We start from the raw sequence: 20,076 nt of genomic DNA on the forward strand, positions 1-20,076 counted from the left end.
CCCCAAAATTATGAAATGATTTAGTTGCAGCAGCAGCAGCAAGCATTACACGAGTTAGAAATGTTTTAAAAGATACAAATATAATACAAATACAAATGATTATTAGCAGCATGTATTTACAAATCCACAATAGAAAGGAAATACATCCGTATATATCTAAATCAGAGGGGAGCAGATTCTAAAAGTATAATGTGATACGGCCCACACATGAAACCTGTGCTTGTCTTATATTGTACTTCTTAGATATATATGTAAACAGATATTACACAGTAGTATTCACGTGTTGATAAGACCACTTTTCAAATAAATTCAGTCAATTAAAACATGTTCTAACAAATCTTATTTTATAAAAAAAGCCCAATAACTTATCTGCATAACAAGCGTGAAATGTTCCCTGAATATTTCCCCTTATTATAAGTAATCTGAGGCTTCTGTTTGAAGGAATGAGCTGAAAACACTAAATAAAGTAAAGCCTCTGGAGAGCTGAGATGAAGGCTGTTTGTTTCTTAAAGTATATTCAACTATCAAGAATAATTTACTTACTTTTGATTGATTTTGCTAACTTATAACTTAACTTTTGAGGCCGTACACTGCGTTGTAGTTCAAACATGTTGGGATGCTTCCCAGTGTTGGTTCACTTATAATGAGCAGAACAGCCCAGTCTCAACATGTGACAAGATAACATTCAGCCTTCAATTTGAAAACAAAAAAACAGAGATTAGAATTGGCAAATTATTTCAAACACAAATGTCGCTTTCTTAAAACATCCCCAGTATTAAGTGGTTTTCTTAATGACATGAAATTATACCAAAAGTTTAAAAAAGCCCAACAGTTTTACAACACCTTAATTCCTGAGTTGTGTTTTATTTTGTATTTTTTATGTTCCTAACGCCAATTGTTTTGATGTGTCTTTTCCTGATGTATTGGAATACTGCAGAACTGGCAGGGGAATGCTAACGTTAGCAAAGGCTACGTTGCACTAACTCTCCTACTTTTTAATTAGTGCGAATGCTGTGCCACAGCATTCCACTATAGTACTTTGATTCTTTATTCTTCCCCTTATTATTTCAGCCAATACTTTGGCTCTCCATAACTTCAGCTTATTTTCAGCTACAGAAACCATTCAAATATTAAACTATTCAGCCTGTTCAGGAATCGATGGGAAACCTTCACATTTTTAAAAATATGTTATACTTCTTGAAATATTCAGCTTTTTAAACTCTTTTTTTTAACATGGAAGTCAATGGGAGATGCCTTCAAATCCTCTTTTCCTACACTTTGCGCCAAATGCTACTCCTTCCACATACTTTCAGCTAGACACTTCATTCCAACTTTCAAATGATCACAAGACCTTCAGCTATTCAACATTGAGTTTTATCTTTGATATCTTTTACACTTTTTGAGATATTTAACTTAGTTTGGAGCTTGGTAGAGAGGCCTTTTTCAGATTTTAACATTAGTGTGGATGGAGCAGCTCGTTAAGTCTAGAGTGCTTTGATCTCAAAACAGAGTGCAGCAGTGCTTCAAATTCTCCCCAAAAAATGTTTTAAACTTGCCATAATTCCCAAACCCTACACTCCTCAGACATATTTTTTCATGAAAAACATAGGAAAACCTCTCCTAGGTTGGAAAATAAAAAAAAATTAAGAAGAAATATTAAACGAAATGCCTCTTGAGGGCATGAAGAGACAAAAAGTCCACCAAGCTCCCAATTGATTCCCATGTTAAATCTTTCCGGAACTTTCTTCAGAACAGAGAGAAGTACACTTTAGACAAACTGCTCCCATCTCCACATTTTACACACAAAACCAAAAAAAACAACATATATCAGTTCATTGGGGTTCCCTGATGCTCACGGTCTGGTAATTTTTTGATAGGAGCCATAGTTTTTGAACAGGTGGCAAAATTGTCAGATATAATCCTCAATGCATTCTTAATGGGACTCAGTGCTGCAGATGGTAAATCGTCATAAATCGTCACCATGGTAACCTTTCATCTCTGGGTTTACACACACAGGTGTTTGTAAACATTCATTCACTACTACTTACATTTCATATCTTTATTTAACTCCTTCAGCCTAATTTCAGCTACAGAAACCATTCAAATATCAAACTATTCAGCCTTTTCAGCACATGATGGGAAACTTTCAACTTTTTCAAAATATGTTATACTTTTTAAAACATTCAGCTTTTTAAAGTCTTTTTTTAACATGGAAGTCATTGCAATGCATTTGAGCTGTAACAATTAAGGGCGATCAAGAGAAGAGAGAGGGCGATCAAGAGGAGAGAGAGAGGGCGATCAAGAGAAGAGAGAGAGGGCGATCAAGAGAAGAGAGAGAGGGTGATAGAAGAGTGAGAGGGCGATCAAGAGGAGAGAGAGGGCGATCAAGAGAAGAGAGAGAGGGCGATCAAGAGGAGAGAGAGAGGGCGATCAAGAGAAGAGAGAGAGGGCGATCAAGAGGAGAGAGAGAGGGCGATCAAGAGAAGAGAGAGAGGGCGATCAAGAGAAGAGAGAGAGGGCGATCAAGAGAAGAGAGAGAGGGTGATCAAGAGAAGAGAGAGAGGGCGATCAAGAGGAGAGAGAGAGGGCGATCAAGTTAGTTCAAAAGTTTGCAGTTCAAATATTCTGCTGCTTTCCCAAGCCTTTTTACTTTCTTTTCTCATCTTAATACAAATTCATTCACTACTACTTACATCTGATATTTAACTCCTTCAGCCTATTTTCAGCTGCAGAAACCATTCAACTATTACATTATTCAGCTATTTCAGGACATCAAGGCTATACATGTTGTTGTTTATACCTTTTTTTAAAACCGTTTCTTTTAAATATTAAGCTTTTTCTGCATTTTCAGCTAAATTCAGCCACAAATGTTCACAGTTTACAGCATTCGCACGCATTTTCTGCAGGAAATGCATTTTCGAGTTCTATTTACTCCACAGAGGAGTAATGCAGACACAGAATGAATGTGTTGATTAAGAACAGATAAAATACATGTTGCTCCAACAAAGACTGAGGGTCCATTCCAGCTAAAGTAAATGAGTCCAGGATTGTTAAAAACAACTTGACTCTGAAATGTTCTGGGTTTTTCTGCTGATAGTTTGACTGTAAATGAGTTTGTCGATAGCTCTCCCTTTGGTGTCTCCTTGCTCCTTTATTATAGCTTCTATGGTGTGTAAATATGATTTGGATATGATGTGTTTTATGAACCCTTTTACAGCACATTGTTCACATGCAGACCACTACTCCCTTTTGCATGTGGAAAGTAAACAATGAGGTATTTTCTTTCTCTTGTAAAGCCTGTCCTGCAGCATGTGTTGTTTCCTCTTCTGTCTGCAGGCTGATTCCTTCACACAGCGTCTGTCTGACTGCAATGTCTCTCCTGGAGCTGAGACTAGAGTCTGAGGATCTGATGAGGAACAGAAGAGAGGAGGAACAGAAGACGAGTGTGGCAAGTGTGAGTGCTGACCTATTTCAAAGAACAACCCACACTCCCCTCCTCCTCCATGACCTCCGTCTGCAGTCTCTCAGCTGAATGAAGCTCCTTCTTTACGCTGAGGGACAAACAAACCCCCCTCCTCTCCGGAAGAAACAGGAACTGTGTTTAGTGGCGTTTCCTTTTCAGTAAACCTCTTGAAATCTGCGGTTTATGAGCTGCAGATCCTGTAAACACACAGAACATGTCTGCGTTGTCTTACTCAGTTTACTACTTGTCAATGTTGCAAGGAACCACTTTGTGCACAGCGTGTTTCAGGGGGGGACACAGACAGTGTTGCACATGGTCCATTAGTACAGCTTTTAGTCGGGGAGGGTTATTATAACTTCCTGTCCCCAGTATTTGGTGCAGAGCGGCACTTCAAGTCACAAATTGAAGGGAAACCTGTACGCAAACACACAAAGGCGTATGACGTGGTAGGGGGAGGGTTTTTGGAGTTGGGTTTCCCCCCCCCCTACCCGGTGTCCCTCTCTTTGTCTCCCCCCTCTTCCCTCTCCCTCTCTGGGTCCTGAGGGGGGGTCAAAGGGCGTCTGGGAGGAATGCCAGAGGGGGAGGAGCGGCCAGATCTTTTGTCCTCTCGTCTCCAGTCGACCAATCCTGGCCCGTGTGACGTATCAGCTCTTTGCATGCTTTACCCACATGCCCTAGCGGTTCCTCAGCAGAACCTGAAGTGGGTCTGCCGGTCCTGGGGGGCACTTTAAGTCCTGGGGGGTCACTTGAGTTCCTGAGGGGTCACAATCACACATTAACACATGTAATTCTGCACATATAGAGCCTTTTAAAGCAGGGTTTTCCTCCTTTGAGCCTCCAGGTGTCCTGGGACCAGAGCAGAGGCTGCTCCCAGGTCAGAGAGGTATATATTCTCCCCAGATTCTTAGTTATATTGTGTTACTTCGGTAGCACATATACTAAAATTGGAACGATACAGAGAAGATTAGCATGGCCCCTGCGCAAGGATGACACGCAAATTCGTGAAGCGTTCCTTATTGTTTCCTTCCTGTAGCTCTTTTCTATGATTTAATATGATTTTTTAAAGATTTGATATGATTTGGGATGATTTGGGGTGAAACAGCGCCCCCATGGCCGCATGTGGTACTGCGGCTGCAGAGCCTGCTCTGATCTCCTCTGCACTCTGCTCCTCTTCACTCCTCTGCCTTTCTTTATAACACTTAAACATTTAGTTCACTAGTTTCACTTCGAGTAGTGGGTTATGCTTTTAACTTGTGGAGGAGAGACACCACCTCTGAGCTCTGTGCCTTCATGACTTCTTCTGTTTGCATCTCACATTTCTGTTATTACAATAAGCAGGATTTCATCTAACAGGAGTCATCTGTGCATGTAAACAGAGCAGCATCTGATCACAGTAAATACAGACCTGAGAGGTTTAGAAATCTGGATGCTGCACAGAGTCTAAAGTGCCACTTTAGCGGGACGTTACGGAGCTCAGGAGTCCTCCGCCCTCTGATGCATTTAGGGCTGACAGGTTGAGGAGGATGTCCCGCTCCGCTGTGCATCAGAGGGCGGATACCTGAGCTCCGTAACGTCCCGCTCACATGGCTCTCTGCAGCATCCAGGGAAACACACACAGCGGAGCGGGACATCCTCCTCACCCTGTCAGCACTAAATGCATCAGAGGGCGGACTCCTGAGCACCAGCATGACCCCTTAAACCATACTTGCCAACCCTCCCGATTTTCGCGGGAGACTCCCGATTTCATTGCCCTCTCCCGGTTTCCTCCCGGGGTCATATTTCTCCCGCATTTCTCCCGATTTCTGACAAAATCAGATTTACTCAGGACTGTTTCCACTCGGACTTTAATACAGCTACACCATTGTTTGGTTTCCATGGTAGCGTAGCGCGCGCAACTGAAAGTCTGAGAGGGTGAGGAAGATAGTCACAGCAAACAGAACAAGAATCGACAATTCTACCCTCTGCTCACTCCTTTCCTGTAAAATACAGGTCCAGCCCACACATATGGTGATACAGGCCGCAAAGCAGTGCACTTACAACTACAATAAGCATGTTAATGTTAATCTAATACAGCTCCGGCGATCCACTAGCACCCCCCGCCCCCCGCGGTGGTTTTGGAAATGCTCCCGATTTCTGAGGTCTCAAGGTTGGCAAGTATGCCTTAAACACTTCCACCTCCGTGACCTGGCACAGTCCAAGTGTTTCCAAGTGTAGAGCTCGTAAAGCTCCGTTGTACTAACATCGATTACTTCATCAGCGTTTCACAAAGTACCGGACACACAGCACGGTTAGCTCAGAAGTAGGCCTATGACTAATGTCGGACATAAAAGTGCGTTTGTAACAGTTTTTACACGCGTATTTGCTAACAATTAATGCACATTTGACTCACAGTAGGATACTGCCCATTCTTCTCTGTGAAAGCAGGGGGGCAAGTAGAGGAAAGTGGGCCCAAAAAGTGAAAATAAAAAATAAAAAAGTGAAAGTGGGTCCGCGGTTCGATCCCCAGCTGTGGCGGAGATGAGGAAGAGCTCCCCTCTCAGCCATGACAGCCAGCACTGACTGACACATAGTGACTCTGAAACAGGGGGTTTTGGTAAATGATGATCATTGTAATAAACTACAAAGACTACGGTATACTATCTGTAAAGTGCTGTGAGATAACATCTGAATCAATAAAAAACTGATTTGATTAAAGAAAGGTTTGTACTACAGAGCTGTATTATGATGCACGTTATATTTATATATATATATATATATATATTTATATTTATATATATATATATATATATATGTGTGTGTATCATCTCATCATCTCTACTGTGCTTATTTATGCACCATGTTGTGTTTTATGGACCCGTGTTGCAGTGAAATATCAGACGTTGTGTAATGAATTCTAAATAAAGTTTCCACACAAAGTTCAGTTCAGAGTTTTATTTTAAAATAGATTCAAATAAATAAAGATAAAAGACCTCCTCTCGGTCCCTTTTGAGTCTTTTCATCTCCACCCGCCATTCCTCCACAGTTTTCCCACCGGCAGCCGCGCAGTGAGACACACCTGCAATGCGAGTGTGGCCAGTGTCGATCCTCTTGGCCTGGCCACATTGCTGCAGGTGTATTGACCTGTCTGCTGGCGGGCTTTGCTCCAGGGCGACGGCCCACCCCTTGCAGCATCAGCCTCCGCCGCCTTCCTCTTCCTGTAGGCCGTTGTCCTGGGCACACGAAGAGGAGGAGGCTGAGCAGCAGGGGCAGCCGTGAGAGGGCCAGCCGGGAGCAGTGTCTGAAGAGGAGGAGGGGGAGGAGGAGGGGGGATGTGGCCAGATGAGGCAGGTAGACCCACCCCTGAAGGTCCCGGCACCTCCGGGATGTTGTAATTGAAGGGCTGTCCTTGTCCCACCTGTACAAAGGACAGCCCTTTTGCTGGCGGGAGAGGCTGGACAGCCACAGCTACTGCAGGGACGACGCCAGTTCCCTGCAGTAGCACAGACACCCCCCTCTCTTTCTGGCGCCGAGAGAACCTGTAAGACAAACCCAGGCAGATTTTGTTACGGAAAGAGAAACCCCAGTACGGATTACAAAACCACCAACAAAGCTGCAGGTTAAACTCACCACTGGGACAGGGTCCTCTGGTTGAGCTCAAAGAGCTGTATTTCGGTCTGAGCCATCAACCTCGGGCTGGCCAGCACTGCCTCTCTAACGGCCACATAGTCCGTGAGGATGAGGGACCACCGAGTCCTCGTGAGACGGCAGAGCTGGCTGCAAATGGCCTCTACCAGGCGGCTGGCGCTGGGCCATGTTGCAGGGCCCGAGTTCAGCCCGAGAAGACAGCTGAGTCACAGAGAGGACAGTGAGGGTTAATACGCAGCAAATATTTAGTACAGGAAACAGGAATATTTGAAGCGAGTCTTACCGTTGGAGACTCTCCTTCCTAGGACAGGAGGTGTTCTTCCCCTTCGCTGTCTTGAACCGCCCCTTCAGCTGCCTCTCCCGGTGTCTGGGAGGGTAGACGACTCGTCGCCTGTCCGGCTCGGGCAGGCGTTGCCAGAGGGCCATGAGTTTGTCCACCCTCTTGTCAGAAAGCCCCTGAAGGCTCCTGGCTTCCAGCAGGGCCTTGGCCAGCTTCAGGACATGCTGGTATCCTGGCTGGCCATCAGGACCCTGCATCTCCTCCCGAGGAGAAAAGGAAGGAGGGAGGAAGAGAGAAGTGCTGCTGTGAGCAAAGAGTCTTGAATACATATTATTATTATCATTATCATTATTGATGCCCTGTGACCACCCGCCGACCTTCTTCTTGCATAGACGGCACTCCAGGTACTCAGTGGCCATGAGTTATTTTACTGTGTACTTTTTCAGTTATTCTCTGTCAAACTCCTGTGGCAGAAAATCATTTTATCTCTCATCAAATATGGCAGAAAACATTTATTATTGTACTCAGGAGGGGAGTTTGACAGAGGATTACTTTAAAAGTACACAGTAAAAGTACTTCATTGTAGGCTACTTGTGGTAGAAGTCCAACGAGTACTGAGTCCAACAGTACCAATGTCATTAAGAACTTATGGCAGAAAATAATTTTATCTCTCATCAAATATGGCAGAAAACATGCAGTTTGACAGAGGATTAAAACTGTAATCAGAGCCCTCTCATCTGAGCTCCGTTACACACACACAGGAGCGGGACATCCTCCTCAACCTGTCCGCCATAAATGCCTCAGAGGACGGATACCTGAACCGTAGCGTCCAGCTAGCTTAGCCGCTAGCTTAGCGATAAATACACACAGCGTTGTATTCTCCTCCCCCTGTCGGCCCTAAAAGCTTCAGAGTGCGGATACCTGAGCTCCGTAGCGTTCCGCTAATGTGAAACACACACACACACAGCGTTAGCGGGACATTGTCCTCCCCCTGTCGGCCCTAAAAGCTTCAGAGGGCGGATAGCTGGGCTCCGTAGCGTCCCGCTAGCTTAGCCGCTAGCTAAAGGTAAACACACACAGCAGTTCATCAGCGGTTCACAAAGTACCGTACAAACACCACGGTTAACTCAGTATGACTAATCTCGGACATAGAAGTGCGTTTGTAACAGTGTTTACACGCGTATTTGCTAATAATTAATGCACATTGTACTCACAGTGTCGCTTGGTTGAAGTCAGTCAGTGTGAAAAAACAATGGCGGACGGAGGAGAGATTGCTGAGAATTATGGAACAAATCCGCCTCACCGATTGGACGCCAAAAGCCCCAAAAGTTTGATTCTCTCTTATGGAACATATCCGGCCTCCCTATTGGGCGAGATATGGAACCAAGCCTGGACAGCCATTGGTCAGAAATTGGAACATTGGAACAGAGAAGAACAGAGGATACTGCCCATTCAGGATACTGCCCATTCTTCTCTACGAAGCAGGGGGGCAAGGAGAGGAAAGGGGGCCCAAAAAGTGAAAAAAAAAAAAAAAATGTGGGGAGCGGAAGGTCCGCGGTTCGATCCCCAGCTGTGGCAGACATGAGGAAGAGCTGAAGAGATGATGACAGCCAGCACTGACTGACACATAGTGACTCTAAAACAGGGGGTTTAAATTAAAGGGTATAAAGTATAAATATATAAATGTATATTCTGTGAAAAATTCACAAATTTCTCACAGACTGAGCAGCCAAAGGGTTTCTCTCCTGTGTGGATTTAGATCTCTTCTATGTCTAAAAGCTTTCTTACAGACTGAGCAGCTGAGTGGTTTCTTTCCAGCACTACGTCGTGGATCACTGACAGATTCTTGTCTATTTTTCAGTGACTTTGAGCCTGAGGCAGGTTCTCTGGTCTCCTTCCAATCAGCACTGTGTTCAGCGTCAGGTTCAGAAGAGTCTCCAGTGTCGTCCTCAGTCTTTGGTTGTAAACTGCTCTCTGGATCTGAGTTCGAGGAGGAGGAGGAGGAGGAGGAGGAGGAGCAGCCATGAGAGCCATCACTGACTGACACATAGTGACTCTGAAACAGGGGGTTTTGGTAAATGATGATGATTGTAATAAACTACAAATACTACGGTATACCATCTCATCATCTCTACTGTGCTTATTTATGCACCATGTTGTGTTTTATGGACCCGTGTTGCAGTGAAATATCAGACGTTGTGTAATGAATTCTAAATAAAGTTTCCACACAAAGTTCAGTTCAGAGTTTTATTTTAAAATAGAGATTCAAATAAATAAAGATAAAAGAGAATTAAAGAAAAAAGTGCTATCATTCCCCCCCACCCTCTGGGTCCCTTTTGAGTCTTTTCATCTCCTCCCGCCAGTTTTCCCACCGGCAGCCGCACAGTAAGACACACCTGCAATGCGAGTGTGGTCAGTGTTGATCCTCTTGGCCTGGCCACACTTGCTGCAGGTGTACTGACCTGTCTGCTCCCGGGCGACGGCCCGCCCCTTGCAGCATCAGCCTCCGCCGCCTTCCTCTTCCTGTAGGCTGTTGTCCTGGGCACACGAAGAGGAGGAGGCTGAGCAGCAGAGGCAGCCATGAGAGGGACATCCGGGAGCAGTGTCTGAGGAGGGGGAGGAGGAGGGGGAGGAGGAGGGGGGATGTGGCCAGATGAGGCAGGCAGACCCACCCCTGAAGGTCCCGGCACCTCCGGGATGTTGTAATTGAAGGGCTGTCCTTGTCCCACCTGTACTGCCGAGAGAACCTGTAAGACAAACCCGAGAAGACAGCTGAGTCACGGAGAGGATAGTGAGGGTTAATACGCAGCCAATATTTAGTACAGGAAACAGGAATATTTGAAGCAAGTCTTACCGTTGGAGACTCTCCTTCCCAGGACAGGAGGTGTTCTTCCCCTTCAGCTGCCTCTCCCGGTGTCTGGGAGGGTAGACGACTCGTCGCCTGTCCGGCTCGTGCAGGCGTTGCCAGAGGGCCATGAGTTCGTCCACCCTCTTGTCAGAAAGCCCCTGAAGGCTCCTGGCTTCCAGCAGGGCCTTGGCCAGCTTCAGGACATGCTGGTATCCTGGCTGGCCATCAGGACCCTGCATCTCCTCCCGAGGAGAAAAGGAAGGAGGGAGGAAGAGAGAAGTGCTGCTGTGAGCAAAGAGTCTTGAATACATATTATTATTATCATTATCATTATTGATGCCCTGTGACCACCCGCCGACCTTCTTCTTGCATAGACGGCACTCCAGGTACTCAGTGGCCATGAGTTATTTTACTGTGTACTTTTTCAGTTATTCTCTGTCAAACTCCTGTGGCAGAAAATCATTTTATCTCTCATCAAATATGGCAGAAAACATTTATTATTGTACTCAGGAGGGGAGTTTGACAGAGGATTACTTTAAAAGTACACAGTAAAAGTACTTCATTGTAGGCTACTTGTGGTAGAAGTCCAACGAGTACTGAGTCCAACAGTACCAATGTCATTAAGAACTTATGGCAGAAAATAATTTTATCTCTCATCAAATATGGCAGAAAACATGCAGTTTGACAGAGGATTAAAACTGTAATCAGAGCCCTCTCATCTGAGCTCCGTTACACACACACAGGAGCGGGACATCCTCCTCAACCTGTCCGCCATAAATGCCTCAGAGGACGGATACCTGAACCGTAGCGTCCAGCTAGCTTAGCCGCTAGCTTAGCAATAAATACACACAGCGTTGTATTCTCCTCCCCCTGTCGGCCCTAAAAGCTTCAGAGTGCGGATACCTGAGCTCCGTAGCGTTCCGCTAATGTGAAACACACACACACAGCGTTAGCGGGACATTGTCCTCCCCCTGTCGGCCCTAAAAGCTTCAGAGGGCGGATAGCTGGGCTCCGTAGCGTCCCGCTAGCTTAGCCGCTAGCTAAAGGTAAACACACACAGCAGTTCATCAGCGGTTCACAAAGTACCGTACAAACACCACGGTTAACTCAGTATGACTAATCTCGGACATAGAAGTGCGTTTGTAACAGTGTTTACACGCGTATTTGCTAATAATTAATGCACATTGTACTCACAGTGTCGCTTGGTTGAAGTCAGTCAGTGTGAAAAAACAATGGCGGACGGAGGAGAGATTGCTGAGAATTATGGAACAAATCCGCCTCACCGATTGGACGCCAAAAGCCCCAAAAGTTTGATTCTCTCTTATGGAACATATCCGGCCTCCCTATTGGGCGAGATATGGAACCAAGCCTGGACAGCCATTGGTCAGAAATTGGAACATTGGAACAGAGAAGAACAGAGGATACTGCCCATTCTTCTCTATGAAAGCAGGGGGGCAAGGAGAGGAAAGGGGGCCTAAAAATTGAAAAAATAAAATAAAAAAGTGAAAGTGGGTCTGCGGTTCGATCCCCAGCTGTGGCAGAGATGAGTAAGAGCTCCCCTCTCAGCCATGACAGCCAGCACTGACTGACACATAGTGACTCTAAAACAGGGGTTTTTGGTAAATGATGATCATTGTAATAAACTACAAAGAGTACGGTATAGTATATGTAAAGTGCTGTGAGATAACATCTGAATAAATAAAACTGATTTGATTAAAGAAAGGTTTGTACTACAGAGCTGTATTATGATGCATGTTATATTTTATATATATATGTCTGTATCATTTCATCATCTCTACTGTGCTTATTTATGCACCATGTTGTGTTTTATTGACCCGTGTTGCAGTGAAATATCAGACGTTGTGTAATGAATTATAAATAAAGTTTCCACACAAAGTTCAGTCCAGAGTTTTTATTTTAACAACAAAAATAATAACCATAATAATACAATATTTTGAAAAGAAATGTGCATAACGAGTACTTTTACTTATTGTACATTTAGCTGATAATACTTCTGTAGTTTGTTATTCTGAAATGGGTCATATTGCAGAGTACTTTCTACATTATGTACTTTAATTTATCCTGACACATTTTTACTTTTACTTAAAGGTAGGGTAGGTAAGTTTGGGAAACCGGCTCGAGATACACTTTTTGTTATATTCCATGGAATGCTCTTAACATCCCGATAGCAATGAATATCTTAAGTGCTTTGACAAAAAATCCATTAAAAAATGTCATCTGTGGAAGCCGTAGTACTGTAAAAAGTACGACCAATCATTTTAGCCGGCCCGGCTAAAATAACTGGATGGCCTACCTGCCTGTCAGCCTTCCATCTGTGCACAAACTTATCTCGTGCCCTCATTGGTCATGTGCGCATTCGCGTGTGTTGGAGGAGGGGCTCTGTAAGGAAGTGGCAGATTTTCTCCGGTTGTGTATTTTCAAATTCTAGCGATCTCGAGCCGGTTTCTCAAACTTACCTACCCTACCTTTAAGTAATATTTTAAAAACAGGGCGGTAACCCATTGAATAATATACATATGCAAGCACATGACATACAACACATTGGGCAAATAGTAAAAAACAATATCATAACTCCGTTCACAGTGTTGATGGAACATTTTAATCTGAATAAATCCCTCTTCCTCTCCTATATGCAATTACAATCAAATATTAAAAACTTAACATCAAAAGGTATAAAGATAGGTTGTCATGAACACCTTGATATGAACCTAAAAAGACTTGCAAACAAGAAAGGAATGATTTCAGGTATATATAAACTTCTCCTCACCTCAACCGCCAATACTAATCTGCAGTCACAGAAAAGATGGGAGCAGGATTTAGGCATCACCCTTACCCCAGTTGAGTGGGACAGAATCTGGTCAAACTCGACATCAATCTCCAAGTGTGTCCGGTTTAGAGTAATACAGTTAAAAATCCTTCACAGAGCATACATCACACCCTGTAGACTCAAAAAGATGGATCAAACACTCGCGGGCCTATGCTGGCATGGTTGTGCGGAAGTGGGTACCCTTTTACATTGTCTTTGGTCCTGTCCGGCTGTAAAATCTCTATGGGACGTAGTTGGAGATACTCTCGCTGAGATTCTGAACATAGAGATACTCTTAACTCCAGCTACATGCTTGCTGGGATCCCCGCTCAATGGCATAACATCAACATTTGCAAGTAAACTTATGGCGCGTTTCCACTACAGCGCGGAGCACGGTTTAAGAGGGCTGTGACGTCAGCGGCCCGTTTTTAGTTGCGTTTCCACTTGGCCTAGTACCGGCCGGCGGGTCCTAATTCACAGTTTTTCTGGCCTCATAAAATCGTGGTTCTAGGGCCAGAGACAACGAGGCTGAGTCGGGCTGAGTATGCTAAACTAGAGAGAGAATCGCTGGCAAGGGGGCTACAACTACAACAAGATGGACATATTTGACCGTGATTTAATTGTAATACACGTTTCAAAATGATGCCGAAGTAACAACATACTGATACCGGTTAGTAAAAACCATGAATTAATGCTTTGTCAAGTCTGCAGACAGACGGCAGGCGAAAAACCTTTTAAAATGCGTGTTGTCTAAATGGAGATTGGCTAAGCTAACGCAGTATATGCTCCGACCGTCCACACTCACAACAACGGCCTATACAGACATAAATAAAGCAGCGACTGTATTCGCCATGACACAGGCAGTCTGTGGTTTGTACTTGTTTAACTTTTGTCTAGTTTCTGAACATATATGAGGAGCTGTGAGCTCTGAGTGCTAACAGCTAACGGCTGTGTTGTTTTTCTGGGGTTCTCATTGAAGATGACGTCACGGCTCCGCCTACACTGCGTTACTATAGATACTACCCCAGTTCCTAAACTGTAATGGAAATGCGCCATAAAGTGAGCCAGTCCTAACGAGGCCTAGCCATACCGAGCGAGGCCGAGCGAGGCCGTGTAGTGGAAATGCGCCATTATAGCCCTAGCATGCCTTTCAACTAAACGCCTCGTTCTTATGAACTGGAAAGTCAGAAAGCCCAACTGCTTCAATTTCAATAGATGGCTGGAGGACTTCCTAAACATCTGAAGTATGGAAGAAGCTGCTTTCTCCCTGTTATATTTGGTTAAGCCAGACAACAGGCTTTGGGATAAGATAAGGGCTTTCCTGGACTCAAACCATCTCGGCTGCCAACAATAAATATAATAATATTAATTAATAATATTAATAAATAAATATAAATAAAGAGAAATAAGCTATGAATAAACAGTAACGGTAATAATAATGAAAGAAGCGAAATTAAATGGGAAATGGATGAATAGGTGAATTAATCATAAAAGGAAGAGGTGTGTGTATATGTACATATGTGTGCATATATATATATATATATATGTATTTATTTATTTGACTATTTATCTATTTATTTACCTATTAAACAATGAAGTATACCTATATTATGAAGCAAATCATGTATAAATACAACGCCATATGCATACATCAAATGTAACTGACACTGTAATCCCCCTACCCCCCACCCTTCATGTTATGTCCTGTCCAACTTGTAATGTGTGTGAGCCATGTCTTTGTCCGTGTGCTTTTGTCTTTTGAAAATGTTTAATAAAATATAAATGTTGACAAATATGACATGTTTGTATTATAATTATTATTGCATTATTGTCAATGTTGTACTTGGTAAATTAAATGTCTTGATAATCAGAGCAGTGATTTGGGGTTTGGTTGTGTTGGGGATTTGTTTGAAAAATTATTTAAGCTGTTTTCAGGCATGGAAGATTAATATGTTTTTCTCTCAAGTTTTCTATTGTCAGATTGGACACATCCCAAATCGCTTGATGGTTTCAGACCTGCACTGCACACTGTAATAGTACTGGTAGAATATTTAAGCTTGGGTAAATTCATTTTTGAAAAAAACAATTGAAAGGGCAAAGTATTATATTTATTACAGGTTTCCAATTTACCCATTGAAAAAGGGTGAAAAACAAGTACATGCTCCTTTAACTGTACGCTGCAGAGATCACCTCACATAACAGAGATAGATTAACATTATGTCCATATTAGTTTTTTTCAATGCTAAAACACATTTTTTAAAAGCAGGGCTTATTTTCTCAAAACACTAAACACAATTCACAAAACCATACACACAAAGTGCAAAACACCCAAAACTACATAAACACTTACCAAAACCAAACTTTTGCACCAAATGGCACACACTTCATTCATAGTACAAGACATTTTGTAAAACCAACTACACACCATCGTGCTCAAGCACACTGATCTTTTATGGCGTTTGATATAGAGAATTCAGCAAGTAAAGATTGTTCAAGTCGACAAAAAAATATGTGCAGAAACTTTTCAAAAGGTGGAAAGTAGAATTGCAAATTGGGTGCAGAGCTGAACATGTGTTAAGAGTTTTGGAGATTTGAGCTGAGGTTTTGCTCTTTGAGTGTCAGTTTAAATAATGATGCTTTTTGTGTCATTTTAGTGTGCACAACTTCTTTTGATTGTTACACTTACATGTTCTTTATATAGATTTGATGTAAAAGAAACATGTTGAATCAAATAAATAAACACACTGTCATTCAGATCGATTAGTAGCCTACTTCTGTTTCTTTTGAGAGGGGGCATACTAATGACATTTGTCACAATACCAGCTTCCTTTGGGGGCAACTGTTATACCAACACGTTCAAAATGAAACCAGGTAGTTTCACAATTTGTGTTATCACATTCTATCATGGGAAGCTTTTCCTCTCCACGACAAAGGCACCATTTGGGTATCAGTGGTTGGGTATCGGTTGGCTGAGTCAGACTGGAACATAGAGCGGGGTCTGGTATCAGGCACAGAGGCCTTTTTGGTGCAGTAATGGAGACTGGTGTAGTTGCACTGGAAATTCTGGTGAAGAATTGCCCACTCAACTCGAGGAGAATGACCTTCTGAAAAAATTCATGAGCTTTGGGGTATACCTTCTCCCAAAAGTCAATATCTGGGGTTATGCGTTCAAGATAGGGCTGTCAGTCGATTAAAATATTTAATCGCGATTAATCGCATGATAGTCCATAGTTAATCGCGATTAATCGCAAATTAATCGCACATTTTTTATCTGTTCTAAATGTACCTTAGAGCGATATCTTTCAAGTTTTTAATACTCTTATCAACATATGAGTGGACAAATATGCTTTATATGTTTGTTTATTATCATTTGAACAATGACAAATATACTCATGAATATTAAACACAACAACCTGAACATTACAAATATTCGCCTCAATTCAACCTGGAACCTCTCTCATACAATAATACTGTGTGTGTGTGTGTGTGTGTGTGTGTGTGTGTGTGTGTGTGTGTGTGTGTGTGTGTGTGTGTGTGTGTGTGTGTGGAGACACTGTGATGGATCGTTGAGCTATGTGCAGCTCAAGGCATATATGCTCGAATGGGAGCTGCCTGGACGCTGCAATAATGTTGCGCTGACTTTTCGTACAATGTCCCACTGTCTGGCTACCTGCATAAAGTCAAGTGCTCGGCGCAGTTGTCGGCGAAATGTCATTGAAACAGCTCCTTATATCCGTTAGCGCAGCTAGCTAGCACCAGATGCTAACAACAACACGTAGGTGTGCCTCGCTCGCGCGAGTCGCGCCACACATACACACTCCCTCCCGGTCCTCCCGATGGCCAGTCCGGGCCTGCCAGTGAGCGTGGAAGTGTGGTCTGCCACAAGCGGGCGGCAGGAGCGGGGCTGTCAGCATCAGCTTGTCGATGGTATTTTACACTCGATGCGCTCTGAAACTACGGCGGCCGAGGACAAAAAATACACATGCGTTAATCGCGTTAAAATAATTAGTGGCGTTAATTTTTTTTTGCGTTAACGCGTTATTAACGCGTTAACTTGACAGCCCTAGTTCAAGATGAATCTTTCCATTCACCCACAGAACAAAGTCAGCATATTCAACATCACATAGAAATAACTGGGTCTGCACTTGACAAAAATAGGCATGGGTCTTCTTCAGCCTGTCCTGTCCATCACGTGATTCCAGGCATGTATGGTCTAACGGTGCAGCAACACAGTAGGGGCATTTAATTTCCAAAACACCTACACCACAGCACTTGCAGGACACAACACCATCTGGAGTAGCACCTAAATATGGAAATGTTGGCGATAACACGAGCCCAGAGTCCTGGCAAATGAAACCGCCATGTCGGTTCATAATTGCAATGTAATCTTCACGTGCTGATTTCTCGTGATTATATCCCCATTCAGTAGCTGCAGTTTTAAATGTTGTGGCTTCCGGGTAACAAATAGCTTTAATCAAGCTAAGCGATGGTTTAGTTGCACTTGTTGAACATGCTGCCTTCATACGAGATGCTGTAATCCGCCCAGCTCTGTATCGATACCAGAGTTTGGATTTGGCCTGTGTTTTAGTGGCCTTCTCAATGACATCCGCCTCCGGCTTGGTGATAGCTGCATTGATCCCTTGGCAATGTTCTGTAAGGGCTTTATGGTCCATTTCTAGGCAGTGAACGGCACTCGCTGGGAGTACTTCGGCCAGGGGCCGGTGCCACAGCTGGAACTCCGGGGACAGGACGGGCCTCCCCTTCTTTGTCAGCCACAAACAGAGCCCTGCTGACCCACTCGTGCTGCTCTGCAGGGAGGGCTGCTCATCCAGGCTGCCGGCAGGAGCAGCTGCAACACACACACAGGTCACTGAGCTGCAGCTTTAAACTACACACTGATACTAGATGTTTATAACAACATTATTACAGGGGGGTAGCCCTGAGGGGTAGGAGCGACTTGTCGTAGTGGAAGTGGTGGAGTTGGCAGAGCTCTCTGCTGGTGGGCAGGACGAGGAGGAGGAGGAGGAGGAGGAGGAGGAGGAGGAGGAGGAGGAGGAGGAGGAGGAGGAGATGCTGTGCACAGCAGAAAAACACACTTGACATACCAAATAGATTTGATTATACAAAGCTTAATAATGACTCGAAGCACAGACTTACCTAAATCAGCCTCCACCTGAGCCGCTGCCTCCACCATCAGATGGTCGTCTTCGTCCTCTGAGGAAGCTGCAGACACAATTTAAAAAATGTTCACTCATCACACATCACCTGACTGACAGTAACACTCCACTGACATGATACACACACAGGACCACTGCCTTTCTCTTCCTCCGCTCTTTGGGGGAGATGTAGTGGAGGGGGAGACAGCTGAGGAGGTGGCGACTGCTGATGCAGCTGAGGAGGCGACAGACTGCTTCTCCTGGTCCCTTCTCTCTATGTATTCTTTAAGCTGCGCCAGTTGGGACCCGGGGCTCCAGACGGACTGCCTCCTGATCCAGTTCCTGTAACTGACATTGAGATTGAGAGGCAACAGTTAGATTAATATCACATCAAGTGTTTCTACAGTTAGTCACACATGGCCTTACGTGAATATGAAATAAGAATAAACATGTAGTAACAGTCTGAATAGAAATAAGAAAAATAATATGAGTAAAAGCTGGTTCTGATTTAAAAGATAATGCTAGCCAACACTTTTCCATCAGCTCAACATTAACCTCAGAGGTCTGACTTTAAAAAATGAATGATACTTATTATATTATAATAATAATATTCGCCCTATGGTAGCCTTCATATACATGTTAACTTTAGTACACTACCACATAGTAAATACGAATTACATTTAAAGTTATTACAGTACTTCATTAAATAGCCAAGTGTCTATGACCGTTAACCCTCCGTCCACATCTGTGAACGGATGTGAGCATTAACTTCATGAACATTTACGTTAGTGCAAAGTAAAACAGCATAACGTGTTTGCATCTAGTAAAGTACGGGAGAAATGCATGTTGACGTAGCCTATCAATCAATCAATCAATCAATCAATAAATATCCCCGTGTCCTTGTTAAAGAAATCAGATCTGGCCCCGGTAATGGTACAAATCTCAACCTGTCGTACAATGGACAGCTTCCCCCCCCCCCCCCCCCCCCCCATCTATGTATATACTCGCATTTTAGACTCTGTTACTAACTGTATATCTGTAGACTTGGTATGTCTTAAATGTCCGGTTAGGATGTATTAGAACGAAATCTAAAATGAAAATTGTAAATAAGCCATCTGTATGTAAAAAACCAACTGTATGTAAATTGTAAATAAGCCATCTGTATGTCAATATGTCTTATATGTCTTAAATGATATGATGAATTGGAAATGGGGGACCCTGATGTAAACAAGACGAAAGTCTTTCTCTGGTCTGCATCCCCTTAACAATTGTATGTTTTGAGCTGTACTGTACTGTACCCAATATACAAGCTGTTAATAAACTTTTCAATCAATCAATCAATCAAGCCTGCAAGACTGTACATGGCGGAGTGGCAACTTTTAATCACGAATGGTCAGTGGCGACTGGTCATTAGGGGCAGGTGGGGCACAGCCCCACCTAGTGTCAGCAGAAAGTATTACAAATAATGATTACAAAAATGCAAAAAAAAAAATAAAAAAATATATAAAATATATTTTAAGATCATGTTTAATCATCTGATTCGTCTGCACATTTCTGTTTTAGTCTGTGTTCTTCTAATTAGTGTGTCTACAGTCACAGTGTGTGCCTATTGAGCTGTTTAGAGCCATGTGGGACAAAACCTGATTATGCCCCTTCCTCTCGCTGTGAAGTCAACGGTGACAGTAAAAACTTCACTGCGCATGCTCAGAGTATTTTGTAATGTAATGTGTGTGTCAAAAAAATAATGACCAGAGGGGCACGGAGCTACCATCCCCACCATACGTCATCTCAAATCATTCAGAGCTGATTGGCTGTAAGTACGTGTGCCGCGAAAAGTGTGCTGTGTGAAGAGGAGACGAGAGAGCTGCAGTGACGCGT

The 20,076-nt window shown here is 43.5% G+C and overlaps 1 protein-coding gene and 1 non-coding gene across 7 annotated transcripts; one reads left to right on the forward strand and one right to left on the reverse strand.

The window, feature by feature from the left end:
• The first annotated feature begins 4,378 nt into the window (after positions 1-4,378).
• Positions 4,379-4,484, forward strand: LOC117491034. The gene has a single exon (XR_004556731.1). It is a non-coding gene; the product is annotated as a U6 spliceosomal RNA (small nuclear RNA).
• A 1,895-nt stretch (positions 4,485-6,379) lies between these two features.
• LOC117490986 (cyclin-dependent kinase inhibitor 1C-like) lies at positions 6,380-11,534 on the reverse strand. Of its 6 annotated transcripts, XM_034140788.1 has the most exons (5): positions 11,410-11,534; positions 10,273-10,460; positions 7,371-7,442; positions 7,070-7,288; positions 6,380-6,978 (listed from the first exon to the last, which is right to left on the reverse strand). In XM_034140788.1, exons 2-5 carry the CDS (start codon positions 10,452-10,454, stop codon positions 6,459-6,461), a joined length of 993 nt encoding a protein of 330 aa, XP_033996679.1. In that variant the 5' UTR covers positions 10,455-10,460; positions 11,410-11,534; the 3' UTR covers positions 6,380-6,458. The 6 variants fall into 6 exon arrangements, with proteins under 6 accessions (XP_033996679.1, XP_033996676.1, XP_033996678.1 ...); XM_034140785.1 differs by lacking the exon at positions 11,410-11,534 and having other exon boundaries at positions 10,273-11,403; XM_034140787.1 differs by lacking the exons at positions 10,273-10,460; positions 11,410-11,534 and adding an exon at positions 8,582-8,704 and having other exon boundaries at positions 7,371-7,630.
• Positions 11,535-20,076: the final 8,542 nt, after the last annotated feature.

Source organism: Trematomus bernacchii, unplaced genomic scaffold (assembly GCF_902827165.1).
Source record: "Trematomus bernacchii unplaced genomic scaffold, fTreBer1.1, whole genome shotgun sequence".
NCBI lineage: Eukaryota > Metazoa > Chordata > Actinopteri > Perciformes > Nototheniidae > Trematomus > Trematomus bernacchii.